This window comes from Halichoerus grypus, chromosome 15, assembly GCF_964656455.1.
Source record: "Halichoerus grypus chromosome 15, mHalGry1.hap1.1, whole genome shotgun sequence".
Taxonomy (NCBI): Eukaryota; Metazoa; Chordata; class Mammalia; order Carnivora; family Phocidae; genus Halichoerus; species Halichoerus grypus.
In genome coordinates this window covers 44,385,790-44,411,613 of record NC_135726.1, presented here as the reverse complement: position 1 = coordinate 44,411,613, position 25,824 = coordinate 44,385,790, and the positions used below count along the sequence as shown (strand labels likewise).

General features: G+C 55.7%; 3 protein-coding genes across 9 annotated transcripts; all 3 read right to left on the bottom strand.

The window, feature by feature from the left end:
* Nucleotides 1-358: 358 nt before the first annotated feature.
* On the bottom strand, nucleotides 359-11,209 carry FXYD5 (FXYD domain containing ion transport regulator 5). 3 transcript variants are annotated; one of them, XM_036108539.2, is made up of 9 exons: nucleotides 11,063-11,209; nucleotides 10,259-10,319; nucleotides 8,350-8,430; nucleotides 7,564-7,617; nucleotides 6,778-6,903; nucleotides 4,078-4,173; nucleotides 2,987-3,016; nucleotides 2,831-2,905; nucleotides 359-691 (listed from the first exon to the last, which is right to left on the bottom strand). In XM_036108539.2, the coding sequence occupies exons 2-9, from the start codon at nucleotides 10,317-10,319 to the stop codon at nucleotides 642-644; spliced, it is 573 nt and encodes a 190-aa protein (XP_035964432.1). In that variant the 5' UTR covers nucleotides 11,063-11,209; the 3' UTR covers nucleotides 359-641. The 3 variants fall into 3 exon arrangements, with proteins under 3 accessions (XP_035964432.1, XP_035964433.1, XP_035964436.1); XM_036108540.2 differs by lacking the exon at nucleotides 11,063-11,209 and adding an exon at nucleotides 10,644-10,783; XM_036108543.2 differs by lacking the exon at nucleotides 4,078-4,173.
* A 416-nt stretch (nucleotides 11,210-11,625) lies between these two features.
* Nucleotides 11,626-20,704, bottom strand: FXYD7 (FXYD domain containing ion transport regulator 7). 4 transcript variants are annotated; one of them, XM_036108534.2, is made up of 6 exons: nucleotides 20,568-20,704; nucleotides 16,459-16,488; nucleotides 14,266-14,340; nucleotides 14,085-14,127; nucleotides 13,882-13,922; nucleotides 11,626-12,031 (listed from the first exon to the last, which is right to left on the bottom strand). In XM_036108534.2, exons 1-6 carry the CDS (start codon nucleotides 20,596-20,598, stop codon nucleotides 12,009-12,011), a joined length of 243 nt encoding a protein of 80 aa, XP_035964427.1. In that variant the 5' UTR covers nucleotides 20,599-20,704; the 3' UTR covers nucleotides 11,626-12,008. The 4 variants fall into 4 exon arrangements, with proteins under 4 accessions (XP_035964427.1, XP_035964429.1, XP_035964428.1 ...); XM_036108536.2 differs by having other exon boundaries at nucleotides 14,094-14,127; XM_036108535.2 differs by having other exon boundaries at nucleotides 14,269-14,340.
* A 186-nt stretch (nucleotides 20,705-20,890) lies between these two features.
* Nucleotides 20,891-25,129, bottom strand: FXYD1 (FXYD domain containing ion transport regulator 1). Of its 2 annotated transcripts, none has more exons than XM_036108533.2 (8): nucleotides 25,005-25,129; nucleotides 23,732-23,796; nucleotides 23,227-23,259; nucleotides 22,592-22,666; nucleotides 22,327-22,363; nucleotides 21,377-21,426; nucleotides 21,134-21,185; nucleotides 20,891-21,025 (listed from the first exon to the last, which is right to left on the bottom strand). In XM_036108533.2, exons 2-7 carry the CDS (start codon nucleotides 23,790-23,792, stop codon nucleotides 21,163-21,165), a joined length of 279 nt encoding a protein of 92 aa, XP_035964426.1. In that variant the 5' UTR covers nucleotides 23,793-23,796; nucleotides 25,005-25,129; the 3' UTR covers nucleotides 20,891-21,025; nucleotides 21,134-21,162. The 2 variants fall into 2 exon arrangements, with proteins under 2 accessions (XP_035964426.1, XP_077919317.1); XM_078063191.1 differs by lacking the exon at nucleotides 25,005-25,129 and adding an exon at nucleotides 24,093-24,283.
* Nucleotides 25,130-25,824: the final 695 nt, after the last annotated feature.

The following is a 25,824-nucleotide window of genomic DNA, read 5'->3' as shown; positions in this document are numbered from 1 at the left end:
GTGACGGGAGGATCTGGAGTGTAAAGAAAAGTAGGCCCCCATGGGTCCGGGACCTCCATTTGCGCTTGGCTGGTTACCAATACTACCTACCAAGGTGAGGGGTGAGCTCACGTGGGACAACAGGCCAGGGGTCTCACACTGCTGGGGGCCGAATCCAGCGCGGACGCTCCCACCGGCCGGAGTCCCCCGTGGCCTGCCCTCCCGTCCCTCCTGCCTCACACCAGCCAGGCCGTGTTCTCTGGATTCCCTGCCTTGGCTTTTGAGTCTGTGACCCTCTCCCTTCAGTCCTCAGGGGACCCGTCCTCAGTCCCGGCCCCTTTCTTCCACTCCCCAGTCATGAATGATCAGAGACCATAGGCAAGGACCACGGTGTTTACTTTTCATCTGAACAGAATGGGTGACTTGGGGGGCAGTGCCCAGGGAGCCAGGCGGCCCTCTGGGTGGGTAGGGTGGGGAGGGTAGGGGCCTTGGGCCGTGAGCCCCGGCTCTGGCTCCATCCGGGTCTTCCCTCTCAGGCTGGGCTTTACTGACTATTCTGTAGGCTCCGCGAGGGGAGGGAGGTGGCTGGGCACGGTGAGCTGGTAGGGACTCAGTCTTGGGGTGCCCATCGATTGGGTTGCTGGCCCCTACTTCCGATGGTCTCACCTGTTACGATTCCGGCATAATTGGGGTAACCGCCTACACTTGCCACCTGTGGGTGAAAGAAAACGTTGGGTCATGAGTTGGAACAACATTGATTACTGCATGTGCTCTGGGTGCTGCGGGACAAGGCCCACCAGCCCTGCCCTTCAGGAAGCTCCAGGGCAAACCCGAGCCAGAGATGAGAAGCACACGGGAGAAGAGCTAGTGCGACGGCCCCCAAGCCTCTCAACGCACAGAGAGGAGCTTGAAAACCCATCCGAGCTTGTGTGTGATTCGTTCATTCAGCAAATATTTACTGCGCACCTACTATGTGCCAGGCTCTGACCTTGGCACTGGGAGCACAGCCGGGGACAGGAATGAATAAAATCCCTGCCCTGGTAGAACTGACTTTCTAGTCGGGGAGACCGACAATGAGCAGAATGACTGGGTCAAGTGTAGGAACAGTGATATCAGATGGTGATGCGTGCTCAGAAGAAAACTAAAGCCAGGAGGGAGGCAGGGAGGCCCAGGGGCCGGGGGCATCCACACGGCGATGACTAGAGGGGCCTCATTGAAGGAGGTGAGGGGGGAGCCACGTGGACATCTAGAGGAAGGGTGTTCCAGACAGAGGGAATGGCCAGTGCAAAGGCCCTGGGGTAGGAGGAGACAGGTAGGCTTAATGGACAACAGGGGGGTCAGGGTGCTGGACTGAAGGGAATGGGGGGGTGGGATTTCAATGTCCTGGCTGCCACTCTTGCCTCCTCTCCTCTTTCTAGTCCCCACCGGGCTCACACAGCTCCAGCCACCCTAGCCTCTTCCTGTGGTTATTGCAACATGCTCAGCTCATTCCTGCCTCTGGGGCTTTGTACTTGCTGCTCCCTTTACCTGTTTTTTAAATCGTCTTTCTCATCATCAGGCATCAGGCCTGATTTTATCTCTTTAGAGGGAGTGTCTCTCCCCATCCCTCTTGGCTTATTATTCTGCTTTCTTTTTCTTCTGGCAATTACCTCTCTCAGTGTCCACTCTGCTCATTAATGCACTTACCTGTTTACTGTCATTCCTCCCCCCCACTGGATGTGAGCTCCCCAAGGGAGGGGACCAGGGCACAGGGTGGGCACAGAGTAGGTGCCCACAAATGTCTCTCGCCGGAACAATTGATAGCCCGGGAGCTAACTTTCAGGCTCTGCCCTCAGACCTGGGTCCAGTCCTTCCCTGATTTTTAGGTGCTGTGTGACCTTGGGCAAACCCCTCAGTTCTCTGAGCCTCACTTTTCCTACGGCGGGGGGAGGGGGTGCGGACAGGGCCCCAGCGCAAGGTCAGGATCAATAAACAACAGAAGCAGTGTTCCTCGAGCCCTGGATTCGGTGTGGGGCAGGAGGCACTAGCGATCTCTCCTCACCGCTCTTAGTGTTCTGCCTCCCACCTTAGACCAAAGAAAAGATGTGGCTGTGTGCGTTTTCCTGATGGGGAAGTTGGGCAAGAGAGGGAATAAAACCTGGTGTAAGCTATATGGCTTCACTGAGAGCTTGCAAACTGGTGGCCTGTGTGTTTTAGTTCACCTGCAGCATTTAAAAAACTGAAAAATTTGTTTTTCTGCTCATTATTCTCTCTTTGCCCCCATTCCCCGTACAACGTTGAGCTCCGTGCAATGCTGCCCGCCCCCCCCCCCCCCCCCGCTGCCGCAAGAGACTGCATCCCCTGGCCCCTCGCCTTCTAACTGGCAGGGAGGCCGTGGCCAGAGAGAGAGGATTAGGTATCTGATCCCCTCCACCCCTGCTCCCTCCTGGTGGGCTTACTGGGGGGCAGGGGCTGGAAACTTCTCCCCGGAGCCAAAGCTCAAGCCGGTGGCCCCCGCCTACAGTTCTGTCTCCCACCAGCCCCTGGCGTGACCACTCCCTCCTGTCACCCCTCCAAGCTTTGGGAACACGGCTCCCCGTTGCTGTGTCATCCTGCTGTGACCAGAAGAACCACCCAGCTGAGCCCAGCCTACATTTCCAAAGGGCACAATTGAGCCCTAAGTAAATGGTGATCATTGTAAGCCGCTGACTTCCAGCGTGGTTTATATGGACCTGTAGCTAATATGCTTCATTTAAAACAACTCTGCCTGGGGGGGGGGGGGGGGGCTTCAAGAACTGATCCCGTGAGTCAAAGTACAAGCCAAGGCGTCCTCCCTCCCAGGCGTGGCGCCTCCCCCAGCTCCGATTCTCACTCGTGAGGATGACAATGCCTGTGATGAACAGCACAGCTGCGACCAGCAGCCCCCGCTTCCGGAGAGTGTACTCGTCTGCAGAGAGAAAAACGACGGAGTGTGGCAAGAGTTGCTTCTCTCCCTCCCTCTTCCCACATCCTCCCATGGGTAACTTACCGTAGGAGAAGGGGTTTTCCTCACTGGAACCTGGGGGGACAGACAGGGAGCAAGTCAGAGTTCAGCAAAAACTGTGGAGTGAAGTAGTGAATGGCGGAGTCAGGGAGGGAGGGACTTGGGTCTCTGCCTTGGGACACTTAGGACCAAAGCCTCATATGACACACCATGTGGCTCCCACCACCTCTCTACCTCAGCTCCCCACTGCCCCGCTCACCAGATGCTCCAGCCCTGCTGGCCGCCCTGCTGGTGGCCATGCCAGGCCCCTCTCACCTCAGGGCCTTTGCACTGGCTGCTGCCTCTGCCTGGAACACCCCTGCCCAGACATCCACACGATTCCCCCTCAGCTCCTTCTCAGGGAGGTCTCCCTGGCCCTTTATGGAAAATACTCTCCAGTCACCTCTGCCCCTAATGCTGCTTTATTTCTCTTGACAGCAGCTTTAAACCATCTGATACATAATTCTTATAATTATTATTTATTATCTCTATCCCCCACTAGAATGTCTGCTCCACGAGAGAAGAGATTTTCGTCCGCCTTGTTCACTGCTATATCTCTGGCACCTAGAACACAGTAGGTGCTCGTGAATATGTTTTGAATGAATGAAGGAAGGAACTCTCTACGTGACCAGTGGACATATCATTTCCACCGGTTCAGTGGAGTTGGCTGGGCGGAAAGTGGACGATAAGACCACAAGGGGACAGATCAAGGTGTCCCGGAGACAGAGCTCCCTGCTCACCCCAAAACTGATCTCAGATGCATGAGTAAGGCAGCTGAGACCAGAAGAACCACTCAGCTGAGCCCAGACAAAACTTCCAGATTGCAGCCTTGGGTGTTAAATAAATGGTTGTCATTTTAAGCCACTGAGCATCAGGGTGGTTTGCACGCTGCAGTCATCCATGGATTCATCTGTCTATCCAGACACTTATTGGGTGTCTACCTTATACCCCCACCGCCGTCTTCCAGCCTTGAGCTCACGTATCCACCCACCACATGTTTACAGAGGACTATTTCATGCTGGGCAGGGTTCCAGGTGCTAGAAATACAGAGTGAAGAGGAAATAGCCAGTTTCCAGTCTGGGAAGGGAGTTACTGACCAGTCGGCCCGAGGATAGGGTCCGGCCTGACGCCTTTGCCTGGAGCCTGCTTCTTGGAGAGCGTGGTGCCTTTAGTGGGTTTGGCAGAGGGTGTGGCTAGAAGGTGGCAGAGGGAGGAAGTGAGTCGTAGAGGAGACAAGGGATGACCACGTCTCGGAATGTCTGTACCCGGGGGACACTCTCCTCCACATCGACACACTCAGTGGGCAGGCACAGCAAGCCCCCCACTCCTACCCCGGGGACAGCAAGGAATGGCAGGTATGGAAATACTGAACGAGCCTGCACCCCCAGGTTAAGACCAACTGTCCCAGCCCCCCTCCCGCTCCCCCAGGACCTCTTGGGCTGCCTCGTAATCAGGGAAGCAACGGATAGTATCCTTCTAAGCCAGGCAGGGGCGCCTCCAGAACACGGGCCCAGCACCAGGATTGAGAGAGAGCGAGAGCACGAGCAGGGCAGAGGGAGAGGGAGAAGCAGGGAGCCCGCATGACGCGGGGCTTGATCTCAGGACCCTGGGAACATGACCTGAGCCAAAGGCAGCCGCTTAGCAGACTGAGCCACCCAGGCGCCCCAGCACCTCACTTCTTAAGTATGAACCGACAGGCAAGGATCACGAGATGTTTGGGAAAGCCTTGGCCAAGGGAAGGCTCAATCCAGACCAGCAGCAAGGACAGACATGCGGAAACCACAGAGAATGTAAAGGACAGCCTCGGTGCTGTGCAGTGCTCAGGCACGCTGGTGCTAGAGAGCCTGGGCTCAGATTCTGGTTCTGCCGCTTTGGGCTGTGTGGCCTAAGGCCGGCAGAGTAACCTCTCTGGGCCCCGGTTGCCTTCCTGTAAAATGAGGTTTCAACAGTTCCTACCAGGCAGGGTGGCTGTGAGCAGTGAATGAGTGAAGGCGGGAAAGCTTAGCACAGGGCCCGGCAGGGAGCAAACTCTCTGCAGATGTTGGCTGTCGCTGTTACCCCATAGCTGTAGCTGGCTCTCACCCCTCCCTGCTGGGAACAGCTGCCCCTTTCTTTGGGGGGCCTGCTCCCGCTTTCCCCAGTCCATCTGGTTCTATTGTAATGTGGGCCACAAGGGGGAGCATGTGACCCAGGCTCCTTCTTCCCTGGGACCTTCCACATTCCAAGTAGACATTCGGAGGGGCAGCTAGGTGAAGTCTGGGAGCTCTGAGCTTGCAGATGACAGGAACCATTTCTTCACCAGGCGGAAGACAAGATCCAGCACAAGAGAAACAAAAATGAAGGAGGGAGAGAGGCGCTGGGGGCGTTCGTGCTCAGGCTCTGAGTGAGCCGGAGGCTCAGAGGTGTCTTTTACCTCTTGGCTCCATGACCCCCTCAGCCTGGCTGAATTTCTGTCCCATATAATCAGGAACATGATATCATAACACAGAGTAACTCGGGTCAACACAGACTCACAGCAAGTGAATCTGGAGATGTGAGAATGTTTTCTCAATTGGAAAGTGTGGACACAGACACTATACCCCCCCCACCTCCCCTTTTGTGGAAAATAGAAAAATTCTCTTCTCCAAGACACTTTATTTCCATTGGTGGTAAAATTGTTTTAATAGACAGGCTCTGTCAGAATTAGATGCTTTACTGCCATCACTGGAAAACTATAACGATTATAAAAATCCACAAGGGGAATGACATGGTCTTAGAGGTGATGCTCTTGTGCAGTGCCCAGTCTGCACCACTGTGCATACATGTCAGCCTGGGAATGGCTCAAGCTACAGTATTGTCCAGTAGGGGCTGCTCCTCAAATATGGGTCAGATAGGCATTGGAGCCCACCTGCGGCCTTCACCTCGGCTCAGCTGCCTTTACCATGCCTCTGAAATGTTAACTACTCACTGGTCCTGAGGGGAACTACCTCTTCCCTGACTCTGGGCCTATGCAGTTCAGACAGGGCTGACCCTGCTCCGCAGCCCCAGAGTGGGCACAAGACTCAGGCCTAAGCAGTCAGAGCAATCCATTTCCCTGGCTCCCTTTGGCCAGACATGGGTATGTGACCCCAGCTGGGCCAGTGAGAGTCAATTCTATGCCTTGGGCTAGACATGAGAAAGAGATGGGCTCTATCTGCTGGGTTTGTGACCTAAATAGAACTATGGGACTATCTTTGCCACCAAGAGGGGAAAAGCCACTTGAGAACTTGAGAACATAGACAACAGAGCTGAGAGAGAGCAAGTCAGTTATGATGACAGTGCTTGAGCACCCTGATCCACCTGTTCCTGAAATCCCGTATCTGGACTTTACAGAACACATATAGCCAATAAATCTATTTTATTTTTAGTTGCATTTGCAGTATTTTGCAACTGAAAAACTCCTGCTCTAACATGAAGAGGTACACAAAGGAAACACCTACACTCACATTTCCAGGTACCAGCCCTATAAAGGAACCTGAACAAAAGAGAGTCCCATGTCCATCAGGTTTGGAAAATGAGGCATACTAGGAGCTCCTGTAGGGGATGCTTACTGCAAATGAGCGTTAATAAGACTCCAAGAAGTCCCACCAAAAAGAAATGTGTTTAACTTTAACTCAGAGTTTCCCAAATACCTTTGACCGCAAATCAAAACAGAGTTTTTTGAAAATGTATTAACAATTCCCCAAACGGGTGCTCTGAGAAACGTACTTGGGGAACTGCTGACCCAGATAGAGAATTAAACAAAATTTGTATGTTGCCCTTCTAGTCCCAGGCCCTACCTTCTGGGCCGCTCTTGACGGTCTTCGGATCTGTTGCTAGAAGCACATGCATTCCCGTCGGTTGCGGGGACCTGGTCTCCTCCATTTTTGGGGTCTGGATCTCCTCCTCCTGCTCCTGTGTTGTTCCTACTCAGGTCAGATGAGCGAGGGAAAAGGGAACAACGAGTGAATCGCATCACTGGGGGGCTACTCCCCATCCAGCGCCAGCAGTGGGGGCCTCTCGGAGACAGGGGGAGAGAAGAGAATGGGGATCGACCAAGGGATTTCATCTCGCCTGTGATATTTGCATGACTTCCAAGCAGAATGTGTGCATGTATTACGGTATCACTAAATATTCAGGGAGAAAATCAGGGAGCACGTTTTGAATTATCTTATACTCCAAGAAACAGTTCAAAACTGGTTTGAAAACTCAAAAACGGCAAAAGATACCGAGATTAAAGGAAGGAAGGAGTGGCCTTGGCACATGGGGAGTTGCTGGGGTGTTTGCAAAGGTCTAGTCCTTGAGCTGGGTGCCGGTTCCGCAGGGGTTCAATTTAGAGTAATATGCTTTAGTTCTATGTTTATGGGTTCTGTACGTTTCGATGTGCATATTATTTTTCATGATTTCAAAAGATTTGTTTCTAAAGAAGTGGAGGTGGGTGGCTGGCTGCCCCACCACAAAGTAAGCCAGAGGATTCAGAGCTGGGGGACTGAAATGAGTAAGCAAGGACCCGGAGTGTCGGAGGAAGAGAGGGAGCGTGTCTGTCCCAGGCCCACGCTCCCGCCCCCTCCCCCTGCCTCACTCACCACCAGTCTGCAGGGTTGTCTGAGCAGTGGGCTGGGGTTCTGGGTAGACTGCGTCTGGAGTCCGGAAACAGGGAGAGAAGAGAGAGAAGATGTGGAGAAGGTCCATGGGTGGAGGAACGGGGTGGTGGGGGGTGGATTTCCATAGCAACTCAATTTTGATATAATTGAAATGACTTAATTAACCGAGCCATTTGCTAACGGCCCAACTGCCATGCCTGCACCTCTCCTCCCACAGATGCACATCCCCCTACTCAGAATCCATCCACCTCTGGTAAGAGCCCCTGGAACTTTATGAACTACCCTTCCCTGAGTCTGGGTCCACTTCATTCAGTGAGGCTGGCACCAGCCTTGTTGGAGGTTGAACCTGAGACTGGGGTCTGGCCAATCAGCTTTGGCCTGTGGCCACAATGATCAGCTCACTGTTGGACTTGCCACCTGAGACTGGTCGGGGACGCTCAGTCATGGGACTTTTGCTGGATTGGGGAAGGGGAAATCTGCTTTCCTCTGGCTTCTTAGGAGGGAGGATGGAAGCCTCAGGTCTCTAGGGGCCATCTTGGCCCCATAAAAGGAGAGTCTAGTCAACACAAGAAAGATAGAACCGAGAGATCAAGACATGTTCCTGATAGCATCATTTGAGCACCTAGACCGAGCCATGCCTGAAGGCCTATCACCAGACTTTCTGATTGCACAAACCCAAAATTCCTGAGTGGTCCGAGCTTGAGATTTTTTGTGGCTGTTGTTATTTGCAGTGACAGGATCTTGACAGATCCATCCCTCTTTCCTCACCTGGGGCTGGCGTCAGGGCATGAACATTCACCCTGGCTGGGTCTGCGGGAGAAACGGATGTGGCCTCCTTCAATATATGTCCTGGGAAATCAAGGGCGAGAAGTCAGAGAGGAGCCTCTGGTCCCCCTTCTCTCACCAAAACCCCACCTTGCCCTCCTCTTTGAAGCTGTGGGTGGGAGCTCAGGACACGCTGGTGGAGCCGCAGACAGACAGACACTTGATTGGGGGTATCCGTCCATGGTCCTGGAAGTGTTTTAAGAAACGCTGAGGCCCAGCACCCTTTCTCCAGCCCCTCTCCCTGCCCATCCTTGTGGGATGGAAGAGGCGATTTAGCCTAGTGAACCCACGTCCTAAAGTCAGCCGGGGCTGTGGTCTCAAATTCTGCTTCCAGCGACTTCCTCGCTATGTGACCTGGAGCGGGTGAAGTCTGAGCCTCAGCTGTCTCATCTGCAAAATGGGGATACTAACTGAATCTGCTTCTCAGGGCTATAGAGAGGGCGAGAGGACACGACAGAGGAAAGGGTCTCCCCCACTCCCTGATACGCAGTCAGGGCTGGATACAACCACTGCTCCCGCCCCGGCCCAGTCTCATCGGCTCTGCCCTGGACACCCCTCCCTGGGCTCCCTGCCTTCATCCCTGCCCTCTGCAGTCTGCTCCCCACTTGCAGCCAGGGGCAGCCTGTGAACCCCTGAGTCAGGTCAAGGCCCTGCTGGTGCAGAGCCCGCTCCTTGCTCCTAATACGAGCCAAAGTACTCATGGGGCCTCCCCCCTCCCCCCTCCACCTGGTTTCCTGTCACGCCTCTTACCTCTCCTCTTCCCACCCTGCCGTTGTTCACCCCAGCCCAGCCACCTGGCCTCCCTGCTCTTCCTCATACTCACCGGACAGCACTTATCCCCCAGATGCCTGCTGGGCTCATTCCCTCATCTCCTTCGAGTGTCTGCCCAAATGTCACCTTCTAGTGAGGTCTTCCCTGGCCACCCCATCTAAACAATCCTCATTACTCTGCTCTGTTTCTCTCCATAGCACTTACTACCTTCTAGCGTACCATATAATTTACTGATGGATTGTTTATTGCCTGTCTTTCCCAACTAGAATGTGAGCTCCTGTTTTATGCGTTGCTGTTTCCCCAGTGCATAGAATAAGATCTGGCGCATAGTAGCTGCTCAATGAATACTTGGTGAATGATTGAAAGAATACGTGAAAACCATTTTATCAAAGACAAATGGGGCAGCTTCAGTGGGGTTATGTCCTGGGTTCTGAGGGCAAGAAAGATGGTCATATCCCAGCCTCACTACTCACTAGCCTCTGGCACAGGGCACTTCCTTTGCTGAGCCTCAGTAGCCTCATCCATAAAACGGGCATGACCGTATGTATAACAGAGTAGAGCTTAAGTTGAAATGAGTTCACATATGCACCACCTGCCATGTAGAAAGCACCTGCAAATGCCCACCATGGGCACTGCCTTCAGGAAACCCTTCCCAGGCAGGGGTGAGACACCTCCAAATCTTGGACTGGCCCCAGGTCACCCCCTCTGCCTAATCGTGTATCACCCGGTTTTCCAGGGAGCTGCTTTGCTGGGAGCCTAGGGTTCCTGGCTGCTCAGTAGAAAATTGACACCAATCTCCCCGCCAAATCAAACTCAGTGAGTTCTTCTTGGAGGTGAAATGGAGGATGCTCAGCAGGACAGGCTCTGGCCAGACTCCTTGGAAGCGGCCACCCAGGTGCGAGGTGTTCCAAAGAGGGTGTAACCCTGGCCCCCTCATCAAGACCCCACTTCCTGGTGCTGGCTCAGTAGGAGGGTGAAGACACAGGGCAGGGCATCCAAATCCACGGGTGCCCACCCACCCCACCAGTGCACTCCAGGCGGGGCACTCTGGGGCAGAGTGGGGACAAGGGCCCGGCCTTACCTCTGGTGGGGAGAATCAGGCCAACGATGGTGAGGAGACACAGGCGACCAGAGGGCGACATCTATGGGGCGAACCGGAGCTGGGATCAGCCATGATGTCACTGAGGCAGGCCCCGGGCAGCACCCTCACACACCAGCCCCCCCGTGGGGATCTTGCAGCCCCTTCTTTACCCAGAGCAAGCACCTCTGACTTCAAGGACCCCCTGCCTGGGCTGACAGCTGGTTTCCAGGGCAGAGGGAGGGTTCTAGAAGTGGAGGGGGATCCCCAGCAACCACCCCCTTCTTCCATATGCAGGCCCCCAAAGAAAACAAGAAGCATCAGACCAAATGGGGCTTCCAGCAGCAGCCACTGCACAGGGACACCCCTGGAGCTGAGAAGAACTTACCCCACCAAGACTGACTCTACAGGGCACAGGAGTAGATCAGGGGGCCTGGTGCCTCCCTCCGGGGCTGTCCCCAGAGGCGAGGAGTCAGCAAGGAGGGGAAAGAGGAAGAATGAGTAATGTACTCCCGATCTCAGAGGAAAAAGTGAGCTGGTGTTAGGGGCCTCGCCGCCTCAGGGACAATAGAGCAGGATGCTGGGCACCTCTAGGACACCCGGCCCCAAAGCGATGGCGGAGAGCCGGGGAGACTGAGGCACGAGGAAGAGGCGCCCGCAGCCCACCGCAGTGCCCAAGAGCAGGCGCGGAGACGTGAGCATGAGTGGGGGGCCGAGAGGCACCGAAAAGAGCAGTCCTCCAGGCACCTGAGCCCGGCCCCTGGGCAGAGGGGAGGCGGGCGCCGGCGGATCGCAGGCGAGACTTACGTCAGAGCCGGGGGGTCCCAAGCCCGCAGCCTCGTGGACAGAGGGCAGCGGCGGCGGCTGCGTCCCGGCGGAGGGTGTGGCCAGGGGAGAGCTGGCGGGCGGGGACCGAGACGGGCTCAGTCATTTCCTCTCGGGTTTCCTGGCTTCAGAGCCCGCGGTGGGAGCAGGAGGGGGAGACGCTGAGGGCGATGGGGGGCAGGGGTGAGAGGCCGGTTAGTGGCCTCCACCCACCGGCGGGGGGAGCGAGGCGGGGGGAGAGCGCCCGCAGGTCTTGGTGGGTGGGGCTCCTTTGGGGAGGCAGGGGGGCGGGGGCGGGGTGTCTACTCTGGGGTCGCGGGAAGGAGGGAGCAGCGGGGAAGAGACGGAAAGGGGCAACTGGGGAGAGGGCGTTGAGCAGGGGAGGGGAAACTCCTGGGTCTCTGAGACTGGGGGTGACCACTGGGGCGCTGGGGGAGGGGAGGAAGAAGGAGGGGGCAAGTCTGGGGATGGGAGAGAGCTCCCCCAAGGTTCGGTTTTGCCCTCTCCCCCGTTTTGTCCCCACAGATGAGAACTCACAGACAGAACAGGGGAAAAAACCAAATGCACATTTATTAAGCTCAAGACATAGACTCCAAGGGTGCAGGGAAACCGATCTTCGGAGGGGAGACGGGGAGGTGCCGGGGAGCAGTACGTGGGGACTCTGGGGGTCTGGGGCTGGACTCCCGGACCCCAGGAGCTGGAGGCCTGAGTCCCTGGATCCGGGATGCAGACGGGCTCTTTCGGGGGGTCGTCATTGCCAAGGCCTGGGGAGGGGCAGCGGGGTGCAGCGGCACCAGCCTCGGGTGGGTGGGACGGCTCATTCGGGGGAGCGCTCCCCGGCGCAAGGCTGGGGTCCCCACCGCCTCCACCCGGTCCTCAGGCTTCCGCACTCAGGCAGGGACAGCAGTGGAGGTGCCCAGGGCTGGTTTTACACGCCGCCACCTCCAGGGGCTGGGGACCAGGGGGCGGGTGGAGAGAAAGAGAGAGACAGAGAGAGCGTCAGAGAGCTGTGGCCGGCCACCGGCTGCACCCTGCGCAGGTAGCCCCTCCCACAGCCAGTGCGCCCCCGCCCCCATCCTCCTATGGAAGCCAGACCCCCAGGGACTGTCATCCTTGAGCTAACACTGGGGAATGTCTTGCCTCCCCACACCCTGATCCGTTTAGGGACACCTGTGTGGCTCTTGTCCTGCCCCACAGGACACTGTCATGGAGGGGAACACACTTGTGATGAAGCTGTAGACCCCTGGCCCAGCCTGGGCCTTTCTGGGATGTCCCCCTGGAGTCTCCATCCCCCTCCTGTGTCCCCAGCCTCCTCCTACACCCCCAGCCCAGGCCCACACCCTGTCTCCCCAACATTTGGACACAGCCGGAATTCCCCTGTTTCCCACCCACTTGGGACCATCACTCAACTGGAGTGGGTCACAGTCCTGGGCATATTCTGAGACCTTTCCCCAGGTGCTAGCCCCCCCCCACCCAGTCATCCACAAAGTCATCCACAAACCCCCATTAGGGTTTTTAAATCTCATGAAAAGAACATGAAACAAAACACATCAAATTCCACACCAAATCCCCCCAAGCACTGAGTACCCCAAGGCCCACTTTTTAGTTCTGAGACCTTTTATGAGAGCCAGAGAGATCCCCATTTCTGATTTGTGTAAGTCCCTGGAAAGAATGCAGTCCCACTAAAAACAGGTCAAGATATTTTTACATAATTTGAATTAACACCCCCAAGGAGTCACAGTCTTTGATCTACAGTTTATTCCCTCCTACATCCTAATCTCTGTCCATCTTCCTTCACCCCTCCTTCACCCCTTCACCCCTTCCTTCACCCCTCTCTCCCCACCCCTGCCCCCCCACATCCCCACCCCCTCACACTCCCACACCCCTCACCCCTTCACACCCCCACCCCCTTCACACCATTCACTCCCTCACACCCTCATACCTCTCACCCCTCCACTCCTCCCACCCCCTCATACCCCTCACCCCTCCACGCCCACCTCCCCCTCCTCCCCACCCCTCACTCCCTCCACACCCTTCACCCTTCCACCCTCTACCCCCCAACACACACCCTCCATCCTCTTCACTCTTTATCCTTTTCCTGTACTTTCCATCTTCATGCTCCTTACATCCCTGTGTTCTCTTCTCCAAAATCAGTTTTTTAAATCTGTATTCTATAAGTCTCTCCTTTTGTTATTTTGATACAATTATTCAAAAACCCTTCCCTCCTTTCCTCCCTCCCCCCTTCTTTCCTTCCCCCCTCCCTCCCTCCCTCCCTTCCTTCCTTTTTCGTTCTTTTTTCTTTTTTTAAGTAATCTCTACCCCCAACGTGGGGCTCGAACTCACAACCCTGAGATCAACAGTCACAAGCTCCCCTGCCTGAGCCAGCTGGGCGCCAGTCTCTTTCATTTTTCTTGATCATTTCATCCTCGGTCTTCCCACCTGAGCAATAAGATCTGGAAAATATCCCATCTTCCTGCCTCCTGTAGTGCTCAGCTCTGCCCCCATTTGGACTGTGCCCCCCCTCTCTTCACAGACTTGTGGCTTTCTCCCCTGGGGAATTAGTTCATCCTTGCTTTCCCGGAGCTTCTCCACTTGTTTCTGGGAAGCTTCCTCGGACTTTTTAGGACATTTCCCACATCCCACTGACTCTCCGTGGGTTAACTAACCTCTTCCATCTGCGGGGCCTCAGCTCCCACTGCAGTTCCCCTGGTCCATTCGCTGGTGGCATCGTTCTCCGCCCCCCTTCCCCTTCTTACCCCCATCCCTCCTCCTCCCAGAACCACACCCTTCCTCACCCTCACCTGAGGAGGGAAGCTCCGACTTACAGGATTTGCATGTTGGGCTGTGGAAGCAAAGACCAGAGAGAAAAGCATCAAGAAATCCAATTAGTCCCAGGCTTCATGAGAAAGATGTGGGGGGACCCTGGGGCCCTTCTGTTGGGGAAATACCCCTGCACCCCAGGCTGCTCCCACCCCTCTCCTCTCTCTCCCCACTGCTGCCAGACCTCTCAGACCTGGAGTCCGCCTTCCTGCACTTCACCTTCTTGCCTGTTAGGAGAGAGATAGACACAACGAGACAGGACATAAGGGTCTGGACAGAAGCCAGCAGGGAAACTGTAGGTGCCCAGGGACCCCGAGGCAGCCCTCTTTGAGGTGCTTTGGAGCCTAGAAAAGGGTCACACTTACTGATGATGATGAGGATGCCCAGCAGGAACAATATAGTGGCCAGAGTCATGCCCACCGTCTGCACAGTGTCGTAGTCTGGGGGAGATAATGGGGGACATCAATGTGGGTAACACCTCAGCCCTCCCTGGCTTCGAGGTTGCCCAGCCAGGGGCCCGGAGTCCAGGGATGCTGCGGGCCGGCTGGGGGCTCCACCAGTGGGCTAGCATGAGGATGGACAGCAGGAGCTTGGGAGCTCCCTTGACCTCTTTACCCTCCACCCATCTCTAGATGCTCTGTGTATACATAAAACCATCCCCTACATCATAGATACATACATCTCACCTCCTTTTACTGCCTCCCCCCGGTCCTGTCTACCATTGTCACCTGTCTGAACTATCGCAGCAAGCAACCTGCTCTGTGGTATTCCCACACCCCAGTCACAGGGATCCTGCTAACACCTAAGTCAGATCAGAGTCCCCAAGCTTGGAGGACCCCACCTCACCCTAGCTTCCATTGCATTCCAAGGAAAAGCTGAAGACCTCACCACAGCCCACCCAGCCCTGCATCACCTGGTCCCTGTTCCTTCTCAGACCTCACCCCACTCCACTTTCTGCCTCAGTCCCCTACTCCAGGCATACTGGTCTCTCTGCCATTCCTGGAGCAGATCAGGTATGGTCCTACCTCAGGGCCTTTGCATTTGCTGTGCCTTCTGCCTGAAAGCTCCCCCCCCCCCCAATATTCCTTCCTTACCAATTTCTGGGCTTTATTCAGATGTCAGTGAAACCTTCTCTGAAACCTTGTCTATTTAGAATTTCCCATCCTCTCCTCAACCCTTTACAATCTCATTCTTGCCTGTATTTTCCTTCATAAGAAGCATTCTTGTCTAATATGCCACAGTAAATACCCTTGAACAACACGCAGGTCCCCTTAGATGCAGATTTTTTTCAATAAATATAGTACAGCACTGTAAATGTCTTTTCTCTTCCTTATGATTTTTTTTTTTTTTTAGCAAGCTCTACACCCAGCTTGGGGCTTGAACTCACGACCCCGAGATCAAGAGTCGCATGCTCTACTGACTGAGCCAGCCAGGCGCCCCTCTTCCTTATGATTTTCTTAATAACATTTTTTTCTCTAGTTTCCTTCATTGCCAGAATACAGTACATAATACACATAATATACAAAATACATGTTAATCGACTGTGTATGTCATTGGTAAAGCTTCTAGTCAATAGCAGGCTATTAGTAGTTAAGTTTTGGGGGAGTCAAAAGTTATATGTGGATTTTCAACTGCATGGGGGGGTCGGCACAACCCTAATTCCCAAGTTGTTCAAGGGCCGATTGTATTTATTGAAATATGAATTTATAAAGCACCCACTCGGTACCAGCAGTGTCCAGGCCTCTGCCTCAGGGAATTGACTTTCATATTGTGATAAAGCACGGAACAAAATAAAATGAAACATCTGGCCATGTGACTATGACTAGTTGTATCTGTGGCTCCTGTTGGCAGAGAATCAGGAAAGGCCTCTCCTAACAGAGCAGTCAGTATTTGCTCTGAGCCCTGAAGAAGGAAAAGGAGCCTTAGTCAGCTGTGTGGAGAGCTAGACAAGGAGTATTCCTAGCAGAGGGAACAGCATGTGCAAAGGCCCTGGGGTGGGAAAGAATTTGGTATATTGAGGAACAGTATGAGTGAGCAAAGGGAGAGGGCAGAGGAGTGTGTAGAGATGGAACCCAGGCCAGGTCTGCTAGACCTGGGGCTAATTTCTTTAAGCTTCAGTGCTGTGGGGATGATTTAATGGCATGACCCAAGTAAATCTTTCCCATAAGCCTCATAGGTAGAAACTAATACTACCCTTTATTTACAGAAGAGGAAAAGTTGCTTGCTCAAGGCCACACAGCTAGTGAGGGGATAAGCCAGGATTCAGACCCAGGCAGCATGACCTCAGAGTGGTATGCTTTTCTGATGACCACAATGCTAGGCCAGAGTCCTGGTGAAGCCTGAAGGAGGTCCAAAGAGGGTAACCACCCCCCCCCCAAAATCCGATTCTGCCCTCTATGAGTCCATCCGATGTAACCTGAATCCGCACGGTCACACGGCCAGTGGCCCAGCAGGTATCATGTTGCCAGGGCTGAAGCCATTTCAGCAATAACCTGTGGGGACCTGCAACCACCCCTTTATCCAGCCCCAGGGTACCCTCATCAGAATCTGCCACTCACCATAGTAAAATGGGTCAGGTTCCTGAGGAACTGTGGCAAGGAAGGCAGGAAAAGAGAGAGAGGGAAAAAAAATATTTCAACACTGGGTTTCTTAACATTTTTGAGACTCCAGATGGGGCCACTGGCCCAATGCTTTCTGGGTAGAAATCAGATAAAGACGCCCCTTGATCTGAATGATATAGCTTCATGCATGGCAGGACACAAGGCTTGAAGAGTGGAGCATAGGCTGGATTCCAGCCCCCACTCACACCATTCATTAGTCAGTACCTTCCCTTGTTCAGTGCACAACCTACCAAACTGTACACGGCAGTCCTGGAACTAGTCCCCTGTGGAAGTTTGAGGCAAGCTATGGACTCATTTCCTGAAAAACACATACACCTTCCCATTTGCATCTGATGCTGGGGTTAACAGACTCCAATCCCACTGGTAAGCTGCTGAGTGTATCAGCTTCCCCCGAATACTCCCTAAAACTTCTCAGTCATCTGATAGCTCCCCAAAAGTCAGGCACTGTAGCTACTATTCTCATCCACTCGCTCCTGCCACCAAATCCAATGCAGAGGAGCTGTCCTATAATATACCTTATATTATATTACATGTAATATGTACTTTATGACTTATTTGTAAGACATCATCAATTTTAAGATTCAAAATTGACTTCATAATAGCTTTCTCAGTGTGTGTGTATATGCTTGAATATGTATGGAACTCTACCATACGAAACATACCCATTCATTAGAAGACTCACCCCAATTTCAGAAATGTTAATGTGTGGATAAAATGTGTGTGTATGTGTGTGTGTATTTACTTTTCCCCATCCCCCACTTCCCTGTCCCAAACCATAATTCCCCTTCAGGAGAGCTCAGACCATGCTTCCCATTCAAGAAACCCATCCTGATGGCTCCCTGATTCCTGACAGTTCTCAGTACATTCTGTCTTGTCTAGAGCCGAATTCCGCAAAGCGTGCACCACTAGCTGAGGGACACCAGGACTGCGAGGGCAATGCCTCTGTCTGTGAGGACTAATGCACTGTCATTAATGTTCTGGAGGCTCAGGGAAGGATGGCAGCTGCCTTGAGGTTGGGGGGAGACCACGTGACTAATTCTGGCCAATGAACTGTGCGTGGAAGCCTCACGTGACTTGCAGGCTGGAGCATTTAAGGGTTCTTACAAGAGCTCCCTTCTGCCTGTTGACCTGGTGTCACGAAGTTTTCTTTGGCGAGCAGAGACCCCCCGGCTGACCTGCGATGGAGGTGTCGTGTAAGTGAGACTTCACTTACGGTGAGAACACCGTCCTTGGGCTCACGGCCTTCAGCAGTGATAGCTCTGTAGAATTTTGTGAAATTATTTGGTTTTCTCCAGCATTTCATAGCACTGACTCCATGCCAGGCTCTGTTCTAAGCACTTCACAGGCGTTAACACACCTCCATCTACACAGCCACTCCCTGATTCAGGGGCTGTCTGCATCCTCATTCCACAGAGAAGGACACTGAGGCCCAGAAACGTGGAGTCACTTGTTTAAGATCATGTTCATACTTGCCTTGAAGGCAAAAAAAGAGAGAGAGAGAGAAGGAGAGAGAAATTTTCCTTTTGTGATGGTGATATAAAATGAAGTTAATTAAGTTTTTCAAAAAGCTAATCCTTTAAAGGCAAAATGCTAAATATGAGTGTGGGGAACATCTGGATAGGGCAAAAATCGTACTCGAAAACGTCAAGATGGGGAAACGTTATTTTAGAGTCATACGTGCTGTCTTAGCTCCTCCACCAGATGGGGAGAAAATTTCTTTGACTCCTCTGCCATTAATCCTGACATTTATAAAAGTCTTTCGAAGAAGTTTTCTAGAATGAATGAAAGAAAGAAATGAATAAATGAGTGAGCGAGTGAGTGAGTGAGTGAATGAAGGAAGGAAGGAGAGCCCCTGCTAGGCGGCAGGAAGCTGCATCAGAGGTGGAGCGGTTGGATTATCCTACTTTGTCTCCTGTGTTTCCAAACACCCTGCCTTCCCAAACCATCAGGAGCCCACTGGGTGAGCACCTGCTCCAGAATCCTCTTTGGTTCCACCCTGGGTGCCCTGGGCATTATGCAGAAGTCCCTCTTCTGGTCCCTGCTGCCCCAGGAATCTGGTTCCTCAGGGCGAGGCTGGGCTAAGGGTGGAGCCAGGAGGCAAGGGAAGAAGTGTGCACCACTCCTGGCCAGTTGCCAGGGAGACATCAGGAAGGAGGTGGTTGCTATGGCAACTGGGGCATCTTAAGAGGTGAAGAGAGGTAATGGGTTTGGGCACCCTAGGCTGGGTGGGGTCCTGGGGGTTAGGTGTCTAATTCCAGGGCCTATCTTGGCTCCCTCGGCTCCCTTTGTACCTCCCATTGTTGCCCCTGCAGGGCTGGCTTCTGGCCAAGCCGAGGGTCCTTCTCAAGCATAGGGACCTGGGCCTGGTTGTGCTCCTGCATCCCCTTTCTGTTTGCCCCCATCGCTCCCTCCTGCTGTCTGACAGGGTGGGAGAGCCCTCATCTCCCTCCCCCGTGCTCCCCCCCCCAATAATCCATTAATCAGTTTAAGTGGTGCAACACACAACATGCTCTTCCTCCCCACCCCCCGGGGTTTCCCAAGACCTGCGGTCCCCTCTTCTGCTGTGACTGGGGAAAAGGTGGGGGGGTGGGGCTGAGGCGTCTGTCCTCCCACCTCTGCCCATCTGCTGCCATCGATCCTGTTAACCACCATCTCTGCGAAAAGAAGCCCTGGGCTCCTGCCAGGCCCGCTGGCTCAGCCCTGCCCCCTCTCCCTAGGGTGGCTTCCAGCCTCTGCAGCCCCCCCCCCCCCCGCCCTGCTTCAAATTCTGCAGATATGGCTCAGTGCAGCAGCCCCTGCTTGCCGGGAAAGGGGGCAGGGAAGGGAGATCGGATGGAACTGGGGTTCCCTTCACCACCAGGGGCTCCTCAGCGCCACTGGCCCATCCCCTCTGGCCCTGCTCTCAGTGCTGGAAACCCCACCCCCACCCCCATCAGAGCATTCTTCCCCCGTTCCTCTGCAGAGGCAGGCTCAAGAAAGGGGGCTCTTAGGGGGCAGTGAGTGTTTAAGTGGGCTCATAACTGGGTTGAGGGGTGTGAAATGTAAATCGCCATGTGGCTGGATGGGGGTGAAGAAGGGACATCTGTGTGCACACCCGAGTGCACCTCCTGGACCAAATAACACCCCTGCATGTGGGCTGGGAAGGAGGGTCCTGCCCAAGGGGGGCTCACTGCAGTGGTTCGGCCCCACCCGCTATCTCTCTCCGGAGCTGTGGGTCCATCTCTCTCTCTCTCTCTCCTCCTCACTCCTCCTCCTCTGTGAATTTCTCTATGCCTCTCTGTCTTTGTCTCTGATTTTCTCTTTCTCTGCATCTCTTTCTGTTGCTCTCCGCCTTCCCCTTCACTCTCAATCTCTTGCAGCCTCATATCTGTCTTCTCCGCGGGTCTCCCTCTGTGTCTCTGGCTCTGGGTCTCCTGCCTCTCTTGCTCTCTCTCTTTCAGGCTCTCAGTCAATTTTTCACATTCCTTTCCATCTCCCTCTCTCTTCTGTCTCCTTCCATCTCTCTCTCACTTCCTCCAGCTCTCTCCCCACTGTCTTTCCGTCCTGCTCCCTCCTTCCCGCGGAACCTGCCTGTCAAGGATTTCAGGAGACACCCACCATAGGAGCCAGCGCTGGAAAAGCGAGGGACATGCCCCCCTTCTTTTTGCCCACCTCGGAAACCCTGAAATTTGCGAGAGCCCCTGTGGTCGCAGACCCACCCGTTCCCACCCTCGAAGCCCGTCTCTTCGCGTCCGCTACCGCCGCTGTGCAGGACCAGCCGCCCGGTTGCCATAGCTACCGGTCCGCGCATCCTTTCTCCCGGGACTGCCGCTCTCCAACCGCGGGTCCCGCACAGGAACGACACCACCGGGAGGGGGTGTCCAAGAGGCCTGGAGGGGCGCCAAGGGGTGCACTGCAGGGGCCTCCGCCCATGGAAGGAACAGACATCCCCTTCCCCATTCCCCTCCCTTTTCAATACTGGAATCTCCCTAGATCCTCTCCCCTAAGCTCTAAGATCCCGGAGCCTCCCTCCCCACCCGCGCGCCCTCTCCCCAGGCGACGCTCACCCTTTGTGGGGGCCTGGGTCGGGGTCGCCATGCCGGGCCGGAGCAGGGGGCGACTGGTTGCCGAGGCGGTGAAGGCTCGGCTGCAGCAGCTGGAAGCGGGACGGACTGATGTCGGGGGGAGATGGGGGGAGCCCTCGTGTGGGGGGGGGCCGTAGCCAATGGGGGCCCGGAGAGCCCGCCCCCGTCCTGGCCACCCCCGCCCCCGCCCCCGCCCACTGCCGACGTCCCCGCCCCTTCCCCAAGGGTGGGGGCGCCCCCTGCCGGGGCCAAGGGGGCGCCCGGGCTTTAGCGCAGAGGGACTGACAGATCCACAAAGCGCTGCCTAGAGAGAAAAGCACGTTTTATTGAAGTCTGGGCGGCAGAGAGGAGTCTGTGGGGGCAGGGCTGGGGGAGAGGGCAGTCCAGGTGGCGGTGGGCGCGCAGGTGGTGGGTAGGAGGCATCAGGAGCCAGGGGAATCCTGTGGGGGTGAAAAAGGTGAGAGGCAAGAGAGCCCCCCAGCCATCCCATCCCACCCTTCGCCCCCTTCTCCTCCCCCCATCCCCCAGCCTAGCCCGAGCTGCAGGACCTGGCTGGGTTCCATCGCGCCAGGTGTCTCTACCGCCTGCGGGTGGACAGACCTGCTGGGGAACACGGAGAGTTCGGGTGTCAGGAGGGGCACCCCAGCTCCTGCGGAGCGGGGAGCAGCAGGGCAACTCCCGGACCTCTGGTTTCAGATCAAGCCCCTCCCTCCACGCGCCTGTCCCGGCGAGGAAAGGGGCTCTTGGAACGCGCCCTCACCCCCAAACACCAGAAGTCTCCCCAGACTCACGGCGGATGGAGCTGCGGAAAGTTCCCTCCTCTTCATCAGGTTCCCCAGTCCTGGCAGAAGGAATTGGAGATGAAAAAGGAGAGAGGCAGCCGCCCCCATGAATCCCCCAGTGCAGCCCTAATTTCACAGACCCCTGTACTGAGGGCCAGAGATGGGCGAGGAGCAGGCTCGGGGTCCGCCAGAAAATCGGGCGCACCCAGGAGCGGTTTAAGCGTGTGGCAGGAGGTGCTCCAAGTGCCTGCCGGAGTGCTGGGGAAGAGCCTGGAAGTTGGTGGGGGAGGGGTGGCCGAAGGACTTGAGGGCAGATGGCTTGGAGTCAGCGTAGGCTAGAAACCCAGAACGCTCATCTCCTAGTTGAGTGATCTCGGGCAAGTGACTTCACCTCCCTGCGCCTCGGTTTCCTCACCAGTAAAATGAGGTTAACAACAGCACCTACCTCATGCAAGGGGTGTGAGGAGTAAATAAGATAATACACAATAAACAGTATCTGGCACTTGGGACTAAATATTAGCTATTATTTAAAATCACATCTACAATTGTTTTAACATGGAGAAGGTATTCATACATTGCTTTAAATTTTTATTTAAAGATGAATCAAAGAGCTAGGAACAGGACGCTGAGCTAAACTGGGCCGCCAAGTGCGGTGATCTCATTTCGCCGTGGCTCTTTCTCTCACAGCACTTATCACGCTTTGTGATTTTATATTTGTGGGGCTGTTGGAACCCACGGCCGCCGCCCCCACTGGGCTGGGAGCTCAGCCAGGCAGGGAGGGCGGTTTATCTATTCACCACTTGGTCCCCAGGGCCTGGCTTGGGGCTTGGCACATAGTAGGTGCTTAATACATATTTGCCGAAGGGTCTCTGGCTGCGGGTCCGGGGGACTCCCCGCCTCACCCCCAGCGCCCCTCTAGAGCGAAAGTAGGTGAGTGAGAGCCCGGAGGGGCCTCTTACCTCTGCTGCTGGTTGAATTTGCACCGGCACCTTCTGCCTGTGGGTGGGGGTGGGAGGAGGACGGGGCTGAGATTCAGCTCTAGGCAGGCACCGAGTGGCGCTCGTGCGCCGGCTCAGGCTCGCGAGGGGCGGGGCCGTGGGGACAGGGGCGGGGCGGGGGCGGGGTAGGGTAGGGGCGTCAACAGGGCGGGCAGAGGGCGGGGACGGGGCGGGGCCGAAAACTCGCACTTGCGGGGGCTGGAGGTAGTGGGGTGGGGGTACTCACTCAGGATGATGAGGATACCCAGGATGAAGAGGATCCCGGCGATGATGAGGCCTCCGATCCGCAGGGATTTGTAGTCTGTGGGCGGCAGGAAGGAGAGTGAGGGCAGGGAGGAGAGGAGGAAGGAGAGGAGAGGAGCAGAATGGGGAGGAGGGGGCAAGGGGGATCAGGGAGGGGGAAGGGATAGAGGAGATCAATGAGAGGAGGAAGAAGATAGGAAGGAAGAGAGGGATGGGGGAGGAGAGGATGGGAAGGAAAGGGAGGAGGTGGGCAGGGCAGGGAGAAGGGAGGAAACAAGGAAGTAGGGGAGGATGGTGGAGAGGATGAGAGGAACAGAGAGGGGAGAAAGGGAGGCACGGCAGAGGATGAGCCATAAGATACTGAGAGGTTAAAGGAGAAAGAGACTTCGAGAGACAGAGAGGGATCACACAGAGACACAGAGACACAGAGAGACAGACACGGGGAGATCAAAACAAGGAGTCAGAGATCTCTGAGAGACGAGAGAGAGAAGGAGAGTGACAGAGCTATAATCAGAGTCAGAGAGACAGAGATGGAGAAAGAGGAGTAATGAGGACAGGATGGGCAAACCCAGACCATCGCTCCCAACTCCCACGGATAGACACCCCTCCCTCCCTCACCATAGGTGAATGGGTCATGTTCCTGTGGAGGTTCTGGAAAGAGAAAGAAGTCAAGGGTTGGATGCTTCCTGGGACTCTGGACAGAGAAGGGCATAAAGAGAGACCTTCTGGGGGCTTTACTCTCCTGGGCTGAGAGTCTGGGGACTGTTGGACCTTGAGCAGGCTGCCCACCCTCTCTGGGTCTTAGCTGCCTCATCTGCACTGTCCTGGGTGGGACAGGGGGCACCTAACTGCCCCCGCTTTCTGTCTTATCCCATGTTGTCAGTGATTCTGTCATTCGAGGGAAATGGGCCTCCATCCCACTGTCCACCTTTGCCTGACCTTGCATCCACTCCCCTACCCCAAATACTAGTTTGTGACTGGACCCCATGTGAAACCCCCAATTTCCTGGTACCCCAACTGACTCAGTTTAGGTTGGAGTCTCTAACTTGGCTCTCTTGAAGGGCTCCCCCCCTTGCCTCCCTTGGGACTGAGGTGGGTGGTGGGCTACATAGCCCAGACTCACCTGCATTGGCTGTGGTGAGAAAACCCATACAGAGAACCAAGAAGTGGTAGAGAGGCGCCATTGTCCTGGGGGACACCAAGGTCAAGAAATGTGTTCCCTCGTTCCCCCCCCACCGTTGGGACTTGAACCCAGGGGGTTAAATCAGAGTCCAGGGGTTTGATTCCAAAAGTGTCCATCATCCAACTTGGCCACTGGGAGAAACAGGGGTACCCCCCGCTTCATGCGGACACAGTGTCACCAAAACAAGTCACAGTGGGGGTTGTACGACACACAGCAAGGGCAGGGGTGAGACACACAGTCTACAGGGGTCTCCCACAGGCCCGGGCCTCCCCACAGCAGGCCCCAGATGCCCCACACCTACCCCATGGGAAGAGCAGGATGGCTCGCCCCACCCAGGTGGAGAGACAGACACACGCGGTGAGGGATGAGGGACGATGCAGGCAGGACCCGCCCAAGGGTCCACCTGCCCGCACACCAGGGCCTCGCTGTGTCCGCGTAATATCCCAGCTCTCCTGCCCTCGGCCGCGGGCCCGCTCTCTGCCTGACCCTGGGTATAAATATCTCCCACTTCACCCTGGAGGAATTTGCCTCACACAGGCCACCATGGCAACAGCCTTCCTTCCCCCACTCGGGGGTCACGCACAACCCTGCTGGGGTGAGGCCCGGCTGCCACATGGCTCCACGCTGCTCCTGTGGGAAAGGCCACCCCTTCTCATCTTCTGGAAATGATGAGAACGGGGGAAAAACATCCCCTCTGCCTGCCTCTGGGTGATATCTTTCATGGGCGGACACGGCCAGGCGAGTGGCATGAGGCCCAGAGCAGTGGGGCCGAGAGACAGAAGACAGATGCCAGGGGCAGGGACACACACACACACACAGACACACACACACACTCAAGCACAGGCAGTGGGGCTGGAATGGAGACAACACCCATTCCCCCCAAACTCCTGGTTGGAGCAAGCCGTGGGTTGGAGACAGTCACTGAAACGATACTCTTCATCTGAGCCTCCAGTGCCCCCAAATCGTGACGCAACCCGACCTACACACGTGAGTGTCCGAAACCCACCCCAGCCAGGGTGCACACGCAGCGGCAGGGGAGGGAGACGTTGTACCCACACGCCCACTCCTGGGGAACCCCACCGTCCCACCCACGCTCCCTTCCTCTTGGGTCTGGCCTGCCTGGGAAGCCACGGGCTGGCCACTCCTGCTCCCAAAATAGGTGGCCCAGCCAGGCGAGGGGTGAGGCCTGGAGGGGAGGGCAGGGGACGCTCACCCCAATCAGGCTGTCCCCTGCTGAAAGGCCCCCAAACGTCCGGCCGTGCCGGGGGTGAGCACTTTGGACCCCCTGGCCCAGAGCTGGACTGCGCCCGCCCTCAGCGGTCTCCCCTCCCAGCCCCACCCTACCCCTACCCTCCCCAACCAGCAGCTGTAACTGGAGCCGGGGCTGGAGGGGGGCCAGGGGGCGGCCCCCAGCCCAGACCGCCCTGGCCCGCTAGGTTAACTCTCTCAGCTCAGATGGAGGAGCCGCAGGAGATGCGTCGGGATGGCTGGAGAAGGGCCGTGCTGGCAGCTGGCAGGGAGGACGGGACCACGGACACACACACATGCCCGCACGCACGTACCCACGCTCAGGCCTCGGGCCCACCTCCGAGAGCTTCTGCCCCGCGGTGGGAAGGTGGGTGTCAGTGGTTTTCTGTGAGATCCCTGCAGATGGGGCCCAGTCGGGGCCTAAGGTCACCCCGTCTGAGTGCTTGGGAGCCCACTGACCCCTGACCCCAGGGTTCTGCGGGGACCTGGGCGGCACCACAGGGCTATTGTGGGATCATTTCAGCGTGTGTGTGTATTGTCTGCTGCTGACTGTGAGGGCCCCCAGGAGGGCACACCACACACGCACACACACACACACACACACGCACACACGCACACACAGAAACCTAAAGATCTTGTTTATGTAGGCACAAAACCAAACAAAATACAGATGTGTCCCCACAGACAAACACAGAGGCAGATATACAGAGAATAACACACCGTGGGGAAACCCAGAGACACACCCGCACAGCCAATTCTCCTTACACCAGTCACAAAACACCAAC

What these genes read in the sequence shown, in the direction of transcription:
- FXYD5 (XM_036108539.2), bottom strand. Translation starts at nt 10,319, where the DNA reads ATGTCGCCCTCTGGTCGCCTGTGTCTCCTCACCATCGTTGGCCTGATT. An exon ending in CCTGATTCTCCCCACCAGAG is followed by an intron (nt 8,431 to 10,258) that starts GTAAGGCCGGGC and finishes TTGATTTCCCAG; the next exon opens with GACATATATTGAAGGAGGCC. An exon ending in AGGCATTGTCATCCTCACGA is followed by an intron (nt 692 to 2,830) that starts GTGAGAATCGGA and finishes TTTCACCCACAG; the next exon opens with GTGGCAAGTGTAGGCGGTTA.
- FXYD7 (XM_036108534.2), bottom strand. Translation starts at nt 20,598, where the DNA reads ATGGCGACCCCGACCCAGGCCCCCACAAAGG. An exon ending in ACCTGACCCATTTTACTATG is followed by an intron (nt 14,341 to 16,458) that starts GTGAGTGGCAGA and finishes TATCTCCCCCAG; the next exon opens with ACTACGACACTGTGCAGACG. An exon ending in GCGGACTCCAGGTCTGAGAG is followed by an intron (nt 13,923 to 14,084) that starts GTCTGGCAGCAG and finishes TTGCTTCCACAG; the next exon opens with CCCAACATGCAAATCCTGTA.
- FXYD1 (XM_078063191.1), bottom strand. An exon ending in ACATGACCCATTCACCTATG is followed by an intron (nt 22,667 to 23,226) that starts GTGAGGGAGGGA and finishes TGCCGCCCACAG; the next exon opens with ACTACAAATCCCTGCGGATC. An exon ending in AAATTCAACCAGCAGCAGAG is followed by an intron (nt 21,427 to 22,326) that starts GTAAGAGGCCCC and finishes TCCTTCTGCCAG; the next exon opens with GACTGGGGAACCTGATGAAG.